Below are 16,220 nucleotides of genomic sequence, written 5' to 3' on the forward strand. Positions count from 1 at the left end.
GCATGCCTGAACGCCACCGGGTTCTGAATAACGAAGTGAGGGGAACTGTCTCGTGCTCGACCGATACGTCGATGGAGATGGGCGTCAGTTGATGGCCATCTTTTGTATAAGTGGCGGCTCTGGGGCGTTCACGAGGAGAGAGGGGGGTTGAATCAGATGCTCTACACCTTCATCCTATTCTGCCCAGTCTTTCACAAGTACACGAAGAGACACCGGGCGAAGCCATGACCTACAACCAAAAGTTTCAGGCGGGCGAGTCTTATGGAGATGAGCGAAAAAGCACCTCCAACTTCTTTTCCGACCCTACAAAGGTTGCCGCAGATCTCTTGAAAGACTATGTCGGCCTTCGCAGCCAAACGACCCCGGCAGAGATCGCGGGCCTCATCAAGGAGTTGACGCAGAAAGGCGAGCCTCTTGATGATAAAAAGGGGTATGTATAAAACGTCCATTAGCTCCCTCCTGGTTACACACAGCTCTAACTCATTTTTGCCAGAACTACCGAAGTGTTGATTGGCATTTTGACCTCTCTGCCTTCGACGTCCAACACCAGAACACAGCTTACAAACAAGCTCATCGACACGCTCTGGGGCAACCTTCAGCACCCGCCACTGAGCTATGTCGGTGGTGATGTCAAGTACGAGGTCGTTGACCCCAACGACCCGAACCCTAAGTCAAAAGAACCGGTGTACGACTCCATCGAGTTCAAGGCCCCGGACAGCGATGTCATCCTGCGTGAGAAGATCCCGCAGGCGCCCGACGGTCTCCATCAGTACAGGATGCCCGATGGAAGTTACAACAACATCCTCGAGCCCAACCTGGGCAAGGCGGGCACGCCCTACGCCAAGACAGTCAGGACTGAGAAGAAGCTTCACGGGGTCAAGCCCGACCCTGGTCTGCTCTTCGACCTTTTGATGGCCCGCGATGACAACTCCTTCAAGGAGAACGCGGCCGGCATCTCGTCCATGCTCTTCTACCATGCGTCCATCATCATCCACGACATCTTCCGGACCAACCGCACCGACATGAACAAGTCGGACACGTCGTCGTACCTCGACCTGGCGCCGCTGTACGGCTCCTCCCTCAAGGACCAGCTGGAGATCCGAACCATGAAGGAGGGCAAGCTGAAGCCCGACACCTTCCACGAGAAGCGCCTTCTCGGACAGCCCGCGGGTGTCAACGTCATGCTGGTCATGTACAGCCGTTTCCACAACTACGTCTGCGACATCCTGCTGAAGATCAACGAGAACGGGCGCTTCACGCTGCAGGGCAAGCCCGACAGCAGCCCCGAGGACAAGGCCAAGGCCGTGGCCAAGCAGGACCACGACCTCTTCAACACGGCCCGCCTGATCGTCGGCGGCCTGTACATCAACATCTGCCTGCACGACTATCTGCGCGCCATCACCAACACGCACCACTCCAAGAGCGACTGGACGCTCGACCCGCGCGTCGAGATCGGCAAGCAGTTTGACGGCGAGGGCGTGCCGCGCGGCGTCGGCAACCAGGTCAGCGTCGAGTTCAACCTGCTGTACCGCTTCCACTCGTGCATCTCAAAGAAGGACGAGAATTGGACCAACAACTTCTTCCTCAAGCTCTTCCCGGGCCGCAAGCCCGAGGACCTGGAGAACATCGGCATGGCCGAGCTCGGCCAGGCGCTGATGACGTTCGAGCAGGGCATCCCCAAGGACCCCAGCGTCCGCACGTTCGACAACCTCGAGCGCCAGGCTGACGGCACCTTCAAGGACGCGGACCTCGTCCGCGTCCTCAAGGAGGCCATGGAGGACCCCGCCGGCCGCTTCGGCGCCCGCATGGTCCCCAAGGCGCTCAAGATCGTCGAGATCCTCGGCATCAACCAGGCCCGCAAGTGGCAGGTCGGGTCGCTCAACGAGTTCCGCGACTTCTTCGGGCTCAAGAGGTACGACAAGTTCAGCGAGATCAACTCGAACCCGGACATCGCCGGCATCCTCGAGAAGCTGTACACGGACCCCGACATGGTCGAGCTCTACCCGGGCCTGATGATCGAGGACATCAAGCCCGCCCGCAACACGGGCAGCGGCATCTGCCCGACCTACTCGGTCGGCCGTGCCGTGCTCTCCGACGCCATCACGCTCGTGCGCTCCGACAGGTTCAACACCATCGACTACACGGTGTCGAACCTGACGGCCTGGGGATACAACGAGGTACAGCAGGACTACAAGACGCTTGGCGGGTCCATGCTGTACAAGCTCATCCAGCGCGCTCTCCCGGGCTGGTTCCCGTACAACTCCATCGCCGTTATGCAGCCCATGTACACCAAGAAGGCCAACGAGGCCATCGCCAAGGAGATTGGCACCATTGGCCTGTACACGCTGGACGACCCGAAGCCGCCGGCGAAGGCCGTCGTCATCACCACGAACGTGGCAATCAAGCAGGTCCTCTCCACCCCCAAGCAGTACGTCGTGCCGTGGCTCCAGCCCCTCAACTCCATGTTCGTCGAGCCGAAGAAGGACGTCAGCTGGTTCATGCTCGCGGGCGACGAGGCCCGCAACTTCCAGCACCGCGCCAACATGATGAAGGCGATGGCCAAGGTGCCCAACCTGCACAACGCCATCCACGACTTCGTCGAGCGGGTGGGCTCGAAGCTCATCGAGAAGGAGACGTTCAAGCTCAGGGAGGGCCTGTGCCAGATGGACCTGATCCGCGACGTCGCCATCCCGCTCAACGCCCAGCTGCTCGCCGACATGTTCTACTTCGACATGCGCAGCGACGAGAACCCGGACGGCGTCCTCGGCGCCGCCGAGCTCTACCGCCACCTGCTCAACATCCGCATCTGGGGCGTCAACAACAACGACCCCGGCCAGGCGTGGAACCGCCGCCGCCGCGCCCAGGAGAGCGTTAAGGTCGTCATCGACACGACCCGCAAGCTCATGGACGAGGTCTCGGCCGGCCGCGGCCTGGGATTCGGCATCGCGTCGGCCATGTCCAACGTCTTCTCGCGCAAGGGGTACCTCAAGAAGGACTCTCTCCGGTCCTGCGGCTACAAGATTGCCGACGAGCTGCTGGCCCAGGGCAACACCCCCGAGTTGGTCACCGACAACATGTGGCTCACCGCCTTTGGCGGCATCGGCACGCCTGTCACTGCCGTACGTCACCCCTCCCCTTCTCCCCCTTTACGCGTGACGCGTGCATAGTCTTGAAGTATCGCTTGTAACTAACAATGCCCCCTCGTGCAGTTCTACGAGGTCATGGAGTACTTCCTCCGCCCCGCCAACGCCTCCATCTGGGCCGAGGTGCAGAACCTCGCGCAGAAGAAGGACGACGCCGGGCTCCACGCCTACGTCGCCGAGGCGCAGCGCCTCACGAGCTCCCAGCGCAACGTGCGTGTCGCGACGGCGGCAGGCGAGCTTGACGGCAAGCCGATCCAGCCGGGCAACCTCGTTGTCATGCTGCTTGTAAGTTCCCCCCCCAAAGATGCTGCCTACCCTGGTGATGTCTCCTACCGTCCCCTTTCCCAAACAGTTACGGCAGGTTGCTGACTTTGGCGTTCCCCCGCGTTCCAGGGCGAGGCCGGACGAAACCCTAACGAGGTGCCCAACGCGGACAAGTTCGACGCGACGCGCAAGGTCGACTCGGTGACCTCATTCAGCTTCGGCCAGCACGAGTGCCTGGCCAAGGACATCGCGCTGACCTTCATCACCGGGCTCGTGAAGCTCGTGGCCGACCTCAAGCAGCTGCGCCCGGCGCCGGGCCAGATGGGCCTGGTCAAGACGATCCGCGTCGGCTCCGAGAAGGCCTACCTCAACGACAGCTGGTCATACCTCGGCTTCGACGCCAGCAGTACGTGTCCCCCTCCCTTCCCCTCTTCCCGTCCGTCTGTCTTGCCGGTTCCATATGTTCTTGCGGTGCTAACAGTTCTCAACAGCCTGGAAGGTCCATTTCGACGGCCATGGAAAGGGCACGTACCAGGGCGACAGCCAGCCCAACAAGCCCATCGACCTGGGGCAGTACTACTACCTTCTCCAGCAGCGCAAGGAGAAGATCTTGGGCTCATCCTAAGTCGGGGGCTCTGTGAAAACAAGAACGAAATTGTCAAACTTATGTATTTGGTGGTCATGGGGCTATTCGTTACGGGAGGGTGTTATCCTAAAATGCCGATGAGAATTGAGGTTGTCAGTATTTCTCACAGGACGGTCGCTACAGGGTCTTCCTTGAGTATCTTAGTACCGAAATCAAGCTGCTTAACCACTGCCTTCTTGTGTAGCCTTGCCCTGGTTGAAGGGTGATTGGTCCATGAGAACATGCAACCCCGTGAAGGAGACTTGAAAATGGATTGACATCTTGGCTCGAGGGCAACTAGCACAGCCAACTTCGAAGCCTGACCCCGTCAGGACACGAGCCCATACCGAGGTTTAAAATGTGAATCACAAGCTTCAAGCTCGCTGAATCATTTCGGCACATGACCTACCTGCATTGTCGCTGGGTTCGAGGGCCACGCCACTAGGCCATCTCGTAAACGGGCTCAAGACCACATCATGGAACCTCGGTCAGACCGTGGATTCGATATTGTGCTGCCACGTAGAGTCAAAGTCATATAAATAAGGTAAGCAAGGGAAGGATGAATTTTGTGAAACGCTTCTTGAGATATGCTATCGATACAGTCCGCCGAACCAAAGCTAGAACAAGCAAAAGGCAGTGCACGTGACGTGCTCAGTGATCCGTGGCATTGTAGTTCTTGTGCGGGTCGCCGATGCCGCCCGGGCGCAGCAGGGGCCTCGTCTCCATTGCGACTTGCCGCTCTTCTCTGTCGTGTAACCGCTCCAACTCCTCCTCGGTATCTGCGTACCTTTCGGGATGGGCCGTGTATGGGCCGGGGAGACCCTGCTCCCATCCCTCCGAGTAGGTTCTGATCGGGTTGGGCCGTCTCGGCTCGTCAACCAGCGTAGGGGACTGTGGCTCCGGGTGGTGCTCCTGGAATTCGTAGTAGACGGCCATGCAGAGTAGGATGCCCTGCATGAATGCGGTGAGAACAAACACGCCCCACGTGCTCCAGCCTTCCCAGCCCAGCCTCACAAACAGGCTGCCGGCGAAGAGAAAGCCCCCTGGGGTCTGGATACACATCATAGGGATGCTCAGGCTGCCAACGTGCTTGATGTGGTACGTCGTCCAGATTTGGGGGACGTACTGCACTGCGGCAAGGGCCCCGGCCATGACGCCGAGGAGATTCGCCCAGAAGTCGAGGTGGTCGCGGAGCGCAACGGTAAAGACGACAGTGAGGATGATGACGATGAGTCCGTGGAATAAGCACAGGGAGCCGACCATGATGGCGGTGTGCCATGAGGGCGGGTTATCGACGAGCTCCTCGTCGGCGACGTTGGCATCAGTGTATCGGAAGAAGACGAGGAACAGGACGAGACTGTCGGGAACAATAGTGTCAGTATCCACTGTCTATTCAAACGGGGTGGCAGCAGAAGCCTTACATCAACGCAAAGGATATCCATTGTACGCCCAGCTGAGCAATGCCCAGAAGGCCGGCGGCACATTCGAAGGTGCCCAATTCGCTGCAGCATGCAATGTCTCGTCTCGAGGGTGCGACGGTCAGGATGTTGGCTAGTCCGGCCGTGGCGGACGTAGTCCCGAGCAAGACAAACCACGGCGAAATGCCCTCGGAGGTACCTCTGGCGATAATGCGATAGTGTTGTGGCATATAGGAAATGAGGAGGCCGACAAGAATGATGCTGGACAGAAGGCATTAGCTGGTGCTGGGCAAGCTGCAGGAGGCACTCGAGGTGCGAGCTCGACTCACATGGAGACTGTCAGGTTTAGGAAGCCAGGAGCGCGCAGCTCCTCGCAGCGATCATCGAAGACGGTAGCGACCATGCTTGGTGCGGGCTCGGCGGGCCGAGGGTGATGGGTGGTGTTTTTGTTGGCTCAGAAGGCGCTGTTGCTGCAGAATAGAGCAGAGTAGACAATCGAGGCGGTGGAGGCGGTAGCGCCTTATCGATAGAGTATCGCCGTGCGCGCGGATTGTCCGTTGCTGCGACGCGAAGGTAAGATGACGGGGGTTCCGAGGCCTGAGGTCGAGCGGCAGGATGGGCGGAGCCTTGGCTAGCTCTGCATTGCGTAATGGTCGGGGAGACGCGAGAAGTAAGCGGTCGCAAGACGTATAGTAGGGTCGCTTCCTTTTCGCTTCGCTTCGCGTCGGTCGGTGGTTCGGTGATTTGGGGCGGGGATGAAGCCGAAATGACAAGAGGAGATGGCTCGAGATGAGATGGTACGGTCTACTCGGAGGGAGCGAAATGGGCCAGTCCGGGGCTTGGGCAGCAGTGGGTGTTGAGCAGATGAACCTGGGAACCTGACGAGGCGCGGGAGATATAAAGTTAGGCAGTGTAGCCTGGGAGATGGTGGATTGGCCAGCCACAGAACAGGTGAGGAAGATGACTCCAAAGCTGTGCAGAGGCGTGATCTCGCAGCAGCCGGAAAGGGGACAAATGCCCTCTGGTGGGAACAAGGTGAGTCGAGGTGAGGCGAGGTGAGGTAAGGTGCCGTGTAGTGTAGTGTGGTGTGGTGTGGTGTGGTGTACGGTGGTGGTGCTAGGCTTTGCTTGGAGGAATCGAGTCCGGACACAGCGGGGTTGGTGAGTGGGTGGGCGGGAAGGGCAGAAGACCGTGAGGCATCAGTGGGACGAGGTAGCAGTGGTGGTGGTGCTGTTGGTGCCGATGGTGGTCCGCAGCCCAGCAAAACAGAGGGATGGATGCGCTGTTGCAGGCGGCAAGTGCCACGCCAATCAGCGCTAGGACCAGGAACATGCGTCGCTGGCGGGCCTGTGACGTCGCTGTCTCAGTGGGCCGCCTCACTGTGCCCCGGCCCGCGGAGGTAGAGGTAGCAGGTACCTGGATCAGCCGGGGGGGCAGTGGGCTGAAACTGCGGGAGTAGGTGCCCGCCCGCCCTTTGCGTCCCTTCCTTGCCTGGCTCTAGTTTAGCTGCGTGGGTTGGGTGGGTGGGTGTTGGTTTTTTGAGGTGGAGGGCCGAGGTATTGCAGCGCACCTTCTCATCCGTGTTTTCACCGCGTCCTCACCGCGACACGGACCACGCGCCGAGCCAATCCATTCACCGACGTCCCCCTTCCCGGTGAGTTTCTCGGTGAACCAGTTCGGCTACTGGTGAAGCCGGCAGTTGTTCTCTTCACCGAAAATGTCTCCACACCCACACCACTGCTGCTATGGATGTCTTCTCACTTTCCACCTCAGGCTCAACTCAAGGCCCAAGACTCATGGTAGACCGGATGCAACGCTAGATGGGCTGGACAACAACACACCGCATCTTACCTTTGACACACCCAGCAAGTCGGGGACCGCCCCATCCCTCCACTTTCCTCCGCATCTGCAGAGACAGCAAGCACCGCTACACGATCTTCAATCCTGCAGATTCTTGCTTCTTCACCACCCCGCGCAGCCCGGCCTCACTTTGCGCTCGCCAATCACGATCGACACCGAGTAATGCTAGCGTATCTCGGCCATGGCTTCCGCAGCACCCACACCAGCGATGCATCCCGCGGAATACCACGATGCAGACCCCGTGTCGCACGGCGGCCCAGCTAGCCCAGCCAAGCACCTCTCAACTCCCTCCATGGACGTTGTCGCCACTACCGATATAGCCGCTCCAGACGCTGCCGGTCTCGAGAGACCAGCTTGCTTCTTCCGCAGGGTCCAATGGACTGCTGATGGCACTACACTTGTCGCTTCCACCTCGGATAATCGCCTGTCGGCCTACGTACTGCCCGAAGACCTCCTGGACCCGGACGGCAGACCCCGGGCCCTTGCCCCGCAGGCTCAGTTGCAGCTCCCGGAGCCCTTCTACTCGGCCGCCCTGTCGCCCTACTTTTCGCTGGCCGAACCGCAAACTCAACTTGCCCTTCTCGCCTGCAAGGACCACCCCATCCAGCTTTACCACGTCTTTTCAGAGTCCCAGGCATCGCCTCCGCTATGTTCTTACAAGCTCATTCGACACGAGACAGAGGAGTACATCTGTCCCGAGTCTATCTTGTGGTCCTGGCCCGGGACGCACTTTTTGGCTGGTTCCGTGAACCGCCTTGACTACTTCGACATCACTCGGACAGGCTCCGATGGCCCGACCATGACTATTCCTACTATCCCTTCCAAACGCCACCTTCTCAAGGGTGGAGGCGTCGGCATGAAAGGGATGGTATCTGCGTTGTCAAGCCAGCATCCCGACGAGTCCGGTGCGTCCCTCGTCGCTGCCGGGACCTGGTCTCGCTGGATGGGTCTGTACGACGTGACCCGGACGAAAAAGCCTGTCGCAAACTGGAGCATTCACGGAGTTGCCAAGACTCATTTCGGCCACGATATAGGCGGCAATGGCATTGTCCAAACTATATGGAGCCCATGCGGTCGCTACTTGGCCATCAACGAACGCCAGGCCAATGGCATCCTTGTTTACGATGTGCGCGGGACGGGCCAACCCCTGAACCTTCTTGTAGGCCGAGCCGCAACAACGCAACAACGACTGACTTGCGACGTCTTCCCGGGGAGTGGGGGCTCGGCCGGCGGCTTCGAGCTTTGGGCGGGGACACAGACCGGAGATGTCCTTGTGTATGAAGGCGTTGGCAGCAGGGACGGCGTTCTTGACAAGTCATGGGATTGGTCCGCCCACCAGTCCCCCGTTGGGAGTACAGGAGTCCATCCAACTGGCTCAGTCATCGCCACCTGCTCTGGCGCCTGGACCAGCCATGCCGATGAAGAGTTGAGCAATGAATTGGGATCTACAGATGGCAGCGGCCAGCCTAGCCTGGCGTCGACACGCATCACCCATGAATCTTCGCTCAAAGTCTGGACACTGACATCTAACAACTCCGACCCCTCGGAAATTAGCTCTCCAACCGCGTGAGACCCTCCAAAGGGGCAAAGGCATATTCCTGACCCAGCCAGCTTCTTGCTTCGTCATAAGATAGCTGTCAGGCAGTTTGATCGGCAACTAGCCAAACAAAGCAGGAGTGGGTTTGGCAATAATAGCTTGCCCACCTGCTACGCCCAGGGCCGAAGGATCTAGTTCCGGATTCACAGTACGCGCCATGGGGGATCCTGCAATGTCTCATACATGGAATCCGCAGAATCCCATCGAGAGTTATTTCGACCACGCTAGCAACGGGGGTGCTCATCTTGATACGGACCATGAATGCCGTGATACACGCTTACATCCTTCACGTCCAAGTCGCCAAATTTGTTGCGCGACCTTGGGCAGCTTTGACTAAGCTCATGACATACCAACCTATCAGCACGAAAGTTTCGGGTGGCTTAAAGCCAAGATGCACGAAACGCTCACGATGACAATAGTCGGCATTCTGTCAGAGCTGATTGGCCGGATGTTGCGACCCAATATAATCCATGAGAATCCTAAAACCTCCCCTGCCAGCTTGCACAGCCCTCTGCAGCCACAACTTCACCAGCTTCGCATCCGCATCGAGACAGCGAATCTCTTCGGGCCATCCAAACTGTGTTGATTCTCTGCCCCACGGATCGAGCGCTGGCCGGTGCATCAAATGGAAATTGGCAGGTGGACTGGCCATCGAAACTGGCTCAGGCCGTCTCGTGGGAGGAAAGGTCTGAGAGGCATTCGGCAGTTTTCCAACGACTCAATAATAAGCTGCAGCTTGCATGTGTATCTTCCCTCGCATACCCGAGCTCATGTCAGCGGATATCGAGATTGTACGCATGAAGTGGCCGGATTATAGACTTCACATGCCATCGTATTCTTATTCATGCGCGGCGTCTTCGGCCGAACGGTTCACATCAGCGCAAGCGGTCCTTTACAGAGCACAAGGTATCGTCATCGCCGAACAGCCGAGCGACCGATAGGCAGACGAACGAGTCGTTTATAACTTTAGCTTTCCATCTGCATGCCAACATCACTGTGAAGTTTCCTTGATATTCGAGCAGGTTACCCGTTTCTGTCAAGTCCCTTGGCACGGACCCTCCAAAAGGCTTTCAAACACAATTGTCAGTGTGGGATTTGAACGGAGCCAAGGCCAAGTGTTCCATGACGATTAAACAATTTCCGAATTTGGACGGTGTGTTCCTGAATAGCACTCACCACGCAGCGGTCTCAGCCCACTCACACGAAAGTTCGGATGAGCGGCAGATTCCCGCTGTCCAAATTCGCTATGAAATCGCGAGGCTCCCTGCTGGTCTTTCGTGTGGATCATTCTATTATTGGCCGTGCGCGTTCCCTGAGAAGGTGAGAGGGTAGTTTGAGCCTCTATCGAAAAGAGATGACGGTCGCATTCAGAGATATGTAAGCGGAGCCTGACTCTACCACTCGTGTCAACATCAACAACCGCACAACGAGCGGACCATATCATTGGCTGTGATTGCATGGCGAATATCAACTTGCCTGTAAAAGCCAGACAACTGGACTTAGCCATTGTCAACGCGGGAAAATTCGACTAGCCGAAGCTAAAGGAATATTCGATGTGCCCGTCAGCGAGCAAAATGCTTTGATCCCCAATACGACGCACGTCTCGGCGATTTGTAACATGGACGGACTTGACCGATCAGACTGTGCAGCTGCAGCTGCAGCTGCAGCATCTCCCCATGCCAGGAGTCAGTCAGACTTGAGATTATTGCTATCCAAGCGGCCGGGCAGTCTAAGAGCCGGAAGCTAAAGAAGCTTCATGGAAGAATCTGTAACACATCTCAACTGACGCACCTTGCATAAATACAAGTCACGATGCCAGTCGTTATCAAGATATTTTCCAGTTCAGCATCATATCTCTCGCTTACAAGCTCTTCATCTTTCGCTTCAACCTTTAGCAGTCCCAAACCTTAGGGCGGGGTTCGATTTGTTCCAGTATCTTGTGTCTCTTCTTTCTCCCTGTTGTCGAACCCGAGGTTCTCCAACAACTATGAAGGCAGCACCACTTCTTACCGCCCTCCTGGCTGGAGTTGCGTTGGCTTATCCTGGCATGGACCTCAAGAAGCTGATGGCCGACGTGGCCGGCACGCCCGCGCCCGCGCCCGCGCCCGACGCGACCATGCCTGACCCTGACACGCATCGTGGTGGTCGTGGTGGCCGCGGTGGCGGCCGTGGTGGTGGAGGCGGCGGCGACCGCGGTGGTGGTGATCGTGGTGGTGATCGCGGCGGTGGTGGTCGCGGCGGCGGCGGCGGCGGTGGCGGTCCCTCTACCGAGTTGATTGGCGATCTTCTCACCCTAGAGAATCGCGAATTGAGCCCGACGGGAACGGATATCAAGGCAATCTTGGTCGGTCAAGCCCCCGGGCAGGACTTCAGAGCCTCCTACGACGGAGAAGAACTCCCGCCCAAGAACTCCCCGGAATGCGGACAAGATGAGTGTTGTATATGGAAGTACATCGCCGACGACATGAACCAGCAGATGGTGGGTGATGCCGGCCGCTGCAACAGCATCGCCCGCGGCGCCATCCGTCTCGGCTTCCACGACGCCGCCGCCTGGTCCAAGAACTCGGGCGGTACCGGCGCCGACGGCTCCATCATCCTCGCCAACGAGTGCAAGACGCGCGACGAAAACAAGGGCCTCGAGCAGATTTGCGACGTAATGGAAGGCTGGTACAAAAAGTACAGGAAGTACCGCGTAACCATGGCCGACATGATCCAGATGGCGGCGAACGTCGCCACCGTCTCCTGCCCCCTCGGCCCTCGCGTACGAACCTTTGTCGGCCGCAGGGACACAACCAACCCGGCCCCAGAGAACCTTATCCCTTCCCCCTTTGACAGCTCAGACGCGCTTTTCAAGCTCTTTGCCGAAAAGTCATTCACCCCGGATGGTCTGGCGGCTCTCCTTGGCGCCCACAGCACCAGCCAGCAGCGCTTCGTCGATCCCAGGCGCGCCGGAGCCCCTCAGGACAGCACGCCGGGCACCTGGGATATCGCATTTTACCAGCAGACACTCAACCCAAACGCCCCCGCTGCCGTGTTCAAGTTTCAGAGCGATATCAACGTCTCCACGGACCCGCGTACCGCCGAGGTTTGGAAGATGTTTGCAGATGGGCGTCGTGGCCAGTTCGAGTGGAACGAGGTAAGCTTTCACCCCCCTGTCGCGTTCGTCCCATCTATTCATAAAACCTTTTACTAACACCTAATTTTTCCAAAAATAAGGCCTACGCTGCCGAATACGTCCGCATGTCTCTGCTCGGCGTCCCCAACATCAACGACCTGACTGAGTGCACAAAATCCCTGCCGCCCTTCCGCAAGGAATTCGAGCAGCCCGACCAGGATATCCTCGACAAGATCATGAGTGCCGTCATCGACTCGCCAATCGTCCAAGATGCCCTGGAGAAGGGCAACAAGCTCACTTCCAGCCTCCTGAGTTTGCACTGAGAGCATTTTGCAGCATTTCTTTTGCAGAACTATTCCCATTTCTTTCTCTCTTCTTCTCCTTCTTCCTATCATGCATACAGAGAAAAAGCGTACATAATTATGTTTCTTTATTGCCGCTCCCTCAACCTTCATCATCATCTTATTCTCTCTTCCTAGTTTACCCTTGTATACTACTACATTACATGTAAAACAGATCCCGGGGCGTATGGTGTCGCATGCATTAGAGCAAAAAAAGAGGGAGTCACGGAAGCCAAAGGCCGAGGCTGGCCGGAGCCTGGCGCGGACCCAACGATTGCGTTTCGGGACGGTGGCAGCTGGATGCCCCCCTTGGTGTTTTCTTAATCATTCCTTTTTTTCTTTTCTTTCTAATTTTTTTGTAAACCCCTTTTGAGAAGGTGATTTTCTTGTAATCCTTTCTCAATCTCTGTGTCTTTCGTATCTCATGCCTTAATACACTACTTCGGGCCATTAGACCACAACAGAACTTGTTCGTGTCGGTGATTTCCACCACATTTCCTCGGCATCACGAGATCAAATGGAGGAAAAAAGATGAGATTTGACTGACGCGGCTCAAACCCCTTTCCCTTACGCACCCGTCTCAGGTGGCCGGAACGAGACGTGAGGTTTAATTTAGATCACCTGGTGCGCGCGCAAACCACCTCGCCCGAGCCAACGGCTCGTGGTCTGCAACAACAGATCGAGGCACGCACACGCGGCCATCGCAAGGTGCGTACGGCCGCCTCTACTCAAATTCATCCGAACTTGGTGCTGCAGCAGCAAGGCCGCAGATGGGTCAGCCGGCTTTCCGAACCCCTCTGCAGCCTTAGCTCAGACACGCACTGACTCTGTCCACCAGACCTCGCCCACATCCCAGAAACCTCTGGAGCGCGCCCGCCCTCTCCGCCGGGCTCATTCCAAGGAACCGCACGAGGGTTTGGCCCTCGTCGTCGGCTGGGTGCATGCCCTTCACGACCGCGAGGGCGACCTGGGCTGCAAACATGTTGAACCCGGCCCGTCGGAGGAACACCTCCCACTCCGTCTCCTCCGACATGATGATCTGCTGCACGTCGGAAGAAGCTTCTTTTGCATGTGTGGAGACGAGTGCGCACGTCCAGTCCGCTAGTGTCTGGCTGCCGCCGGCGACGTACATGACTCTCACGCTGCAGCGGCTGCAGACCGAGCATGCGAAAGCGACGAAGGAGGCGTAGGCTTTGGCGTCGGCTTCGCTGAGCGGTCCGACCTGCTCTCCGGCCGGCTGCCCTTCTGAGACTAGTACGATGAGCCGCTCATACAGCGGCGCGACTTTCATTACACGCTCGCGCAGCTGCGAGGTCTGCGTCTTGGAGCCCGGCAGTGGCTTCTGACGGACTTTGAGGATTGTGGTGAGAATGATGCCCGTTGCTGGAGAGGGGGTGACGTCGGCTTCAAAGGACAACGGGGATTGGAGTTCCACACGCCGTGTGCTGCCGGGGGACCAGGCCCAGGTGTTGTACCTTGTGAAGTCGCGGTCCACGAGGTCGATCCCCGGCATCTTGGCCCGGAGGGCCGAGATGATGTGTCTGGGGAGTGTGACCGATATGAAGATACGCGGCGGGTTATTAGAATGTTCCATTGGCGGGCATGGTGCCTCAACGCTCACGGCCCGGATATCTGGTCGAAGGATTGGCGCTTGTGGCGTCGTCTTATGTGTCGTTCTTTTCGACGTGGTTGGGTCTGAGGCGGCCAAGGCTCTTGCCGCCGGGGCCGAGGCGAAACCACTCGTCGTCGACATTTGTCGCTTAGCAGCACGCAGGTTCATGAAGTTGGATAGCAACTTCTCGGCCGCATTGCTCTCGTGCTGACCCAGAAGCAGACCCTCGCCCAAGGCCCCATGCGCAATGTTCGTGTGGTTGGCCAACCGACGGGACTTGACGCCAATTGTTGGGGACTCTGGGCTCACAGGATCTTCCTCCATGGTTTGTGTTATTCTTCGTTTCCTGATCAAGCCCATGACGCTCTCGTCTGGGTCATTCATGCTCAGCCTTAACGGACTCTTCTCGCAGGGCAATGGCAGTTCCTCGTCGTCGTCATGTTGACTGAAGATATGGAATCCATCTTGCTTCCACACGTAATCCGCACTTGTTGGCAGTGCACCTGGAGTTCTTCCCCCAAGGAGTTGTTGCAAAACGCCGTCGTCTCCGGCAGACTCCTTTAGGTTAATACGTCCCAGCGAGGACGGAAATGGGATCCACCTCAGTTCCCTTTGCTCCATTCGGTTTCTCGGCCACTGAGTGGGATTGAACTGGTTTTGATATTGGTGGCGGATCCAGCGGAACATTTCAAATGCATCACCTGCGGCTGCGTGCCATTCTGGTAGTGGTGCGCTGAAATCAACGACTGGAGGCTGCAGTCTGGCAACGGCATCAACAACCTCGATCTGCTCCTGTTCTAGCCTTCTTGTCATATTCTCAGCATTATCTTCGAGGAGGATATTGAATTGTTCGTTGAAGCTGGATTCGTCGTCGTCGAATGGCAGTCCTTCTTGTTCGCCACGTACTTCCCCGAGGGGGAAACAATTGATGTGGGATCGGAAAACGTCATCCTCCTGACTTGATGATTTGTCCATATCGGATTGGTGCAAAACAGGCACCTCCATCTTCAAATCCGCAACGTGTGGCTTTATAATAGAATCCTCCAAACTAGGTGTGTCTGAGGGAATGCCGATAGCATCTGAGGTTGACGCATCCAGAAGCTGCATATCGTCATAAAAATCCCCCAGGTTCTTTCGAACTTCTGCAAGATCCAAGCTGAGAAGACTTTCAGGCTCTGAGAAAGGCTCAATCTCGCAAACTTCGGTGCTTGGTATGAATAGCCCTTCGTCGTCGGACTCGCCAAGCGGGGGTGCAACCAACGGCGGGGTCATGGTTTCGACTCTTTCCTAGGAGAGATTTCAGCCTGAGTCGAGAGTAATCTGCTGGGGCAGTATACTCACGCAATGCATTTCAAGTTCCAGATTGAGCACTCCTTGGAAATCCTGGTCAGTCCAGTCATCGTACAAGGACTCGGCGACATAGGTCAGATCTTCTTCGGAGTAATCGAGTTCCTTGGGTTCCGCGCCCCTGGCAAGCTGGTCATGAAAGTGCACCGCGGAAACCGGAAGGCCAATACCCTCGTCCATCTTGTCGTTTACGGGTTCCAGAGGCAGTGGATTTGGATTGCAGAAGAACCCGTGGAGTTTCGTTTCGGCTATGGTTCTAGCCAAGGCCTTCAGGTCATGTCTCGGATCACTCCTTAGGGATGGGAGCTCCAATTTCTGTACGGCATGTGAAAAGCGGTTCTGCGGGAGACTTGCCTCCAGGGCCATCTTAAGCACGTCTTCCTGGCAGGGAATCCCAAAGCATCCTACGAGAATCTCGTTGGGTGTTGCACTCGGTGTGTCAGCCTCTGGAAGAAAAACCGGTTCCGGGATCACCAATGCGTGCAGATCTGATGACTCGTCAAGACTGATGTTAAATGAGATGCATGCTGAATTCTGCAAATTTTCGGCTGCGTGCCTCGACTCGACAGAGATATATGCGTTGGCGCTAAGGAACAAACCTTGCACCAGGGCATATTCTGCCGGCCCTTGGTCCACCGCAGCCATGGCATAAGGAGACGTCGGCCGGACTGTTGCCCTTACGGCCGGCCAGCTGAGGTGTTGGAAGAGATGGTTGTGGGTATATGGTGGGTTGATATGCAAGGATTATGATGATGACGACGATCAAAGCAGCTGCATATGAGAGATGGTCATGGCAGAATCCTTCATGATTTGGCAAATTGTGCGTGCAGCATGACGTGAGGTGGCGAGAGACAACACCAGATTTGACAAGAGAAGGGGATGCGGAGGAAGTGGATGT

At 57.2% G+C, this 16,220-nt stretch overlaps 5 protein-coding genes across 5 annotated transcripts; 3 read left to right on the forward strand and 2 right to left on the reverse strand.

Annotated features, from left to right (window-relative positions):
* Positions 1 to 224: 224 nt before the first annotated feature.
* Positions 225 to 4,032, forward strand: EsH8_IX_000360 (heme peroxidase; the record flags this gene model as incomplete). Its single annotated transcript, XM_083266696.1, has 5 exons — positions 225 to 430; positions 494 to 3,119; positions 3,210 to 3,428; positions 3,537 to 3,813; positions 3,899 to 4,032. The coding sequence occupies 5 exons, from the start codon at positions 225 to 227 to the stop codon at positions 4,030 to 4,032; spliced, it is 3,462 nt and encodes a 1,153-aa protein (XP_083130261.1).
* Positions 4,033 to 4,683: 651 nt separating this feature from the next.
* EsH8_IX_000361 (PQ-loop repeat-containing protein) lies at positions 4,684 to 5,853 on the reverse strand (the record flags this gene model as incomplete). Its single annotated transcript, XM_083266697.1, has 3 exons — positions 4,684 to 5,389; positions 5,454 to 5,711; positions 5,780 to 5,853. 3 exons carry the CDS (start codon positions 5,851 to 5,853, stop codon positions 4,684 to 4,686), a joined length of 1,038 nt encoding a protein of 345 aa, XP_083130262.1.
* Positions 5,854 to 7,491: 1,638 nt separating this feature from the next.
* EsH8_IX_000362 (uncharacterized protein) lies at positions 7,492 to 8,880 on the forward strand (the record flags this gene model as incomplete). Its single annotated transcript, XM_083266698.1, has 1 exon — positions 7,492 to 8,880. One exon carries the CDS (start codon positions 7,492 to 7,494, stop codon positions 8,878 to 8,880), a length of 1,389 nt encoding a protein of 462 aa, XP_083130263.1.
* A 2,014-nt stretch (positions 8,881 to 10,894) lies between these two features.
* On the forward strand, positions 10,895 to 12,345 carry EsH8_IX_000363 (uncharacterized protein; the record flags this gene model as incomplete). The annotated part of the gene is made up of 2 exons (XM_083266699.1): positions 10,895 to 12,043; positions 12,124 to 12,345. 2 exons carry the CDS (start codon positions 10,895 to 10,897, stop codon positions 12,343 to 12,345), a joined length of 1,371 nt encoding a protein of 456 aa, XP_083130264.1.
* An 823-nt stretch (positions 12,346 to 13,168) lies between these two features.
* Positions 13,169 to 15,502, reverse strand: EsH8_IX_000364 (uncharacterized protein; the record flags this gene model as incomplete). The annotated part of the gene is made up of 2 exons (XM_083266700.1): positions 13,169 to 15,262; positions 15,317 to 15,502. 2 exons carry the CDS (start codon positions 15,500 to 15,502, stop codon positions 13,169 to 13,171), a joined length of 2,280 nt encoding a protein of 759 aa, XP_083130265.1.
* Between the last annotated feature and the right edge of the window lie 718 nt (positions 15,503 to 16,220).

This window comes from Colletotrichum jinshuiense, chromosome 9 (assembly GCF_051148585.1).
Source record: "Colletotrichum jinshuiense chromosome 9, complete sequence".
NCBI classification, from domain to species: domain Eukaryota; kingdom Fungi; phylum Ascomycota; class Sordariomycetes; order Glomerellales; family Glomerellaceae; genus Colletotrichum; species Colletotrichum jinshuiense.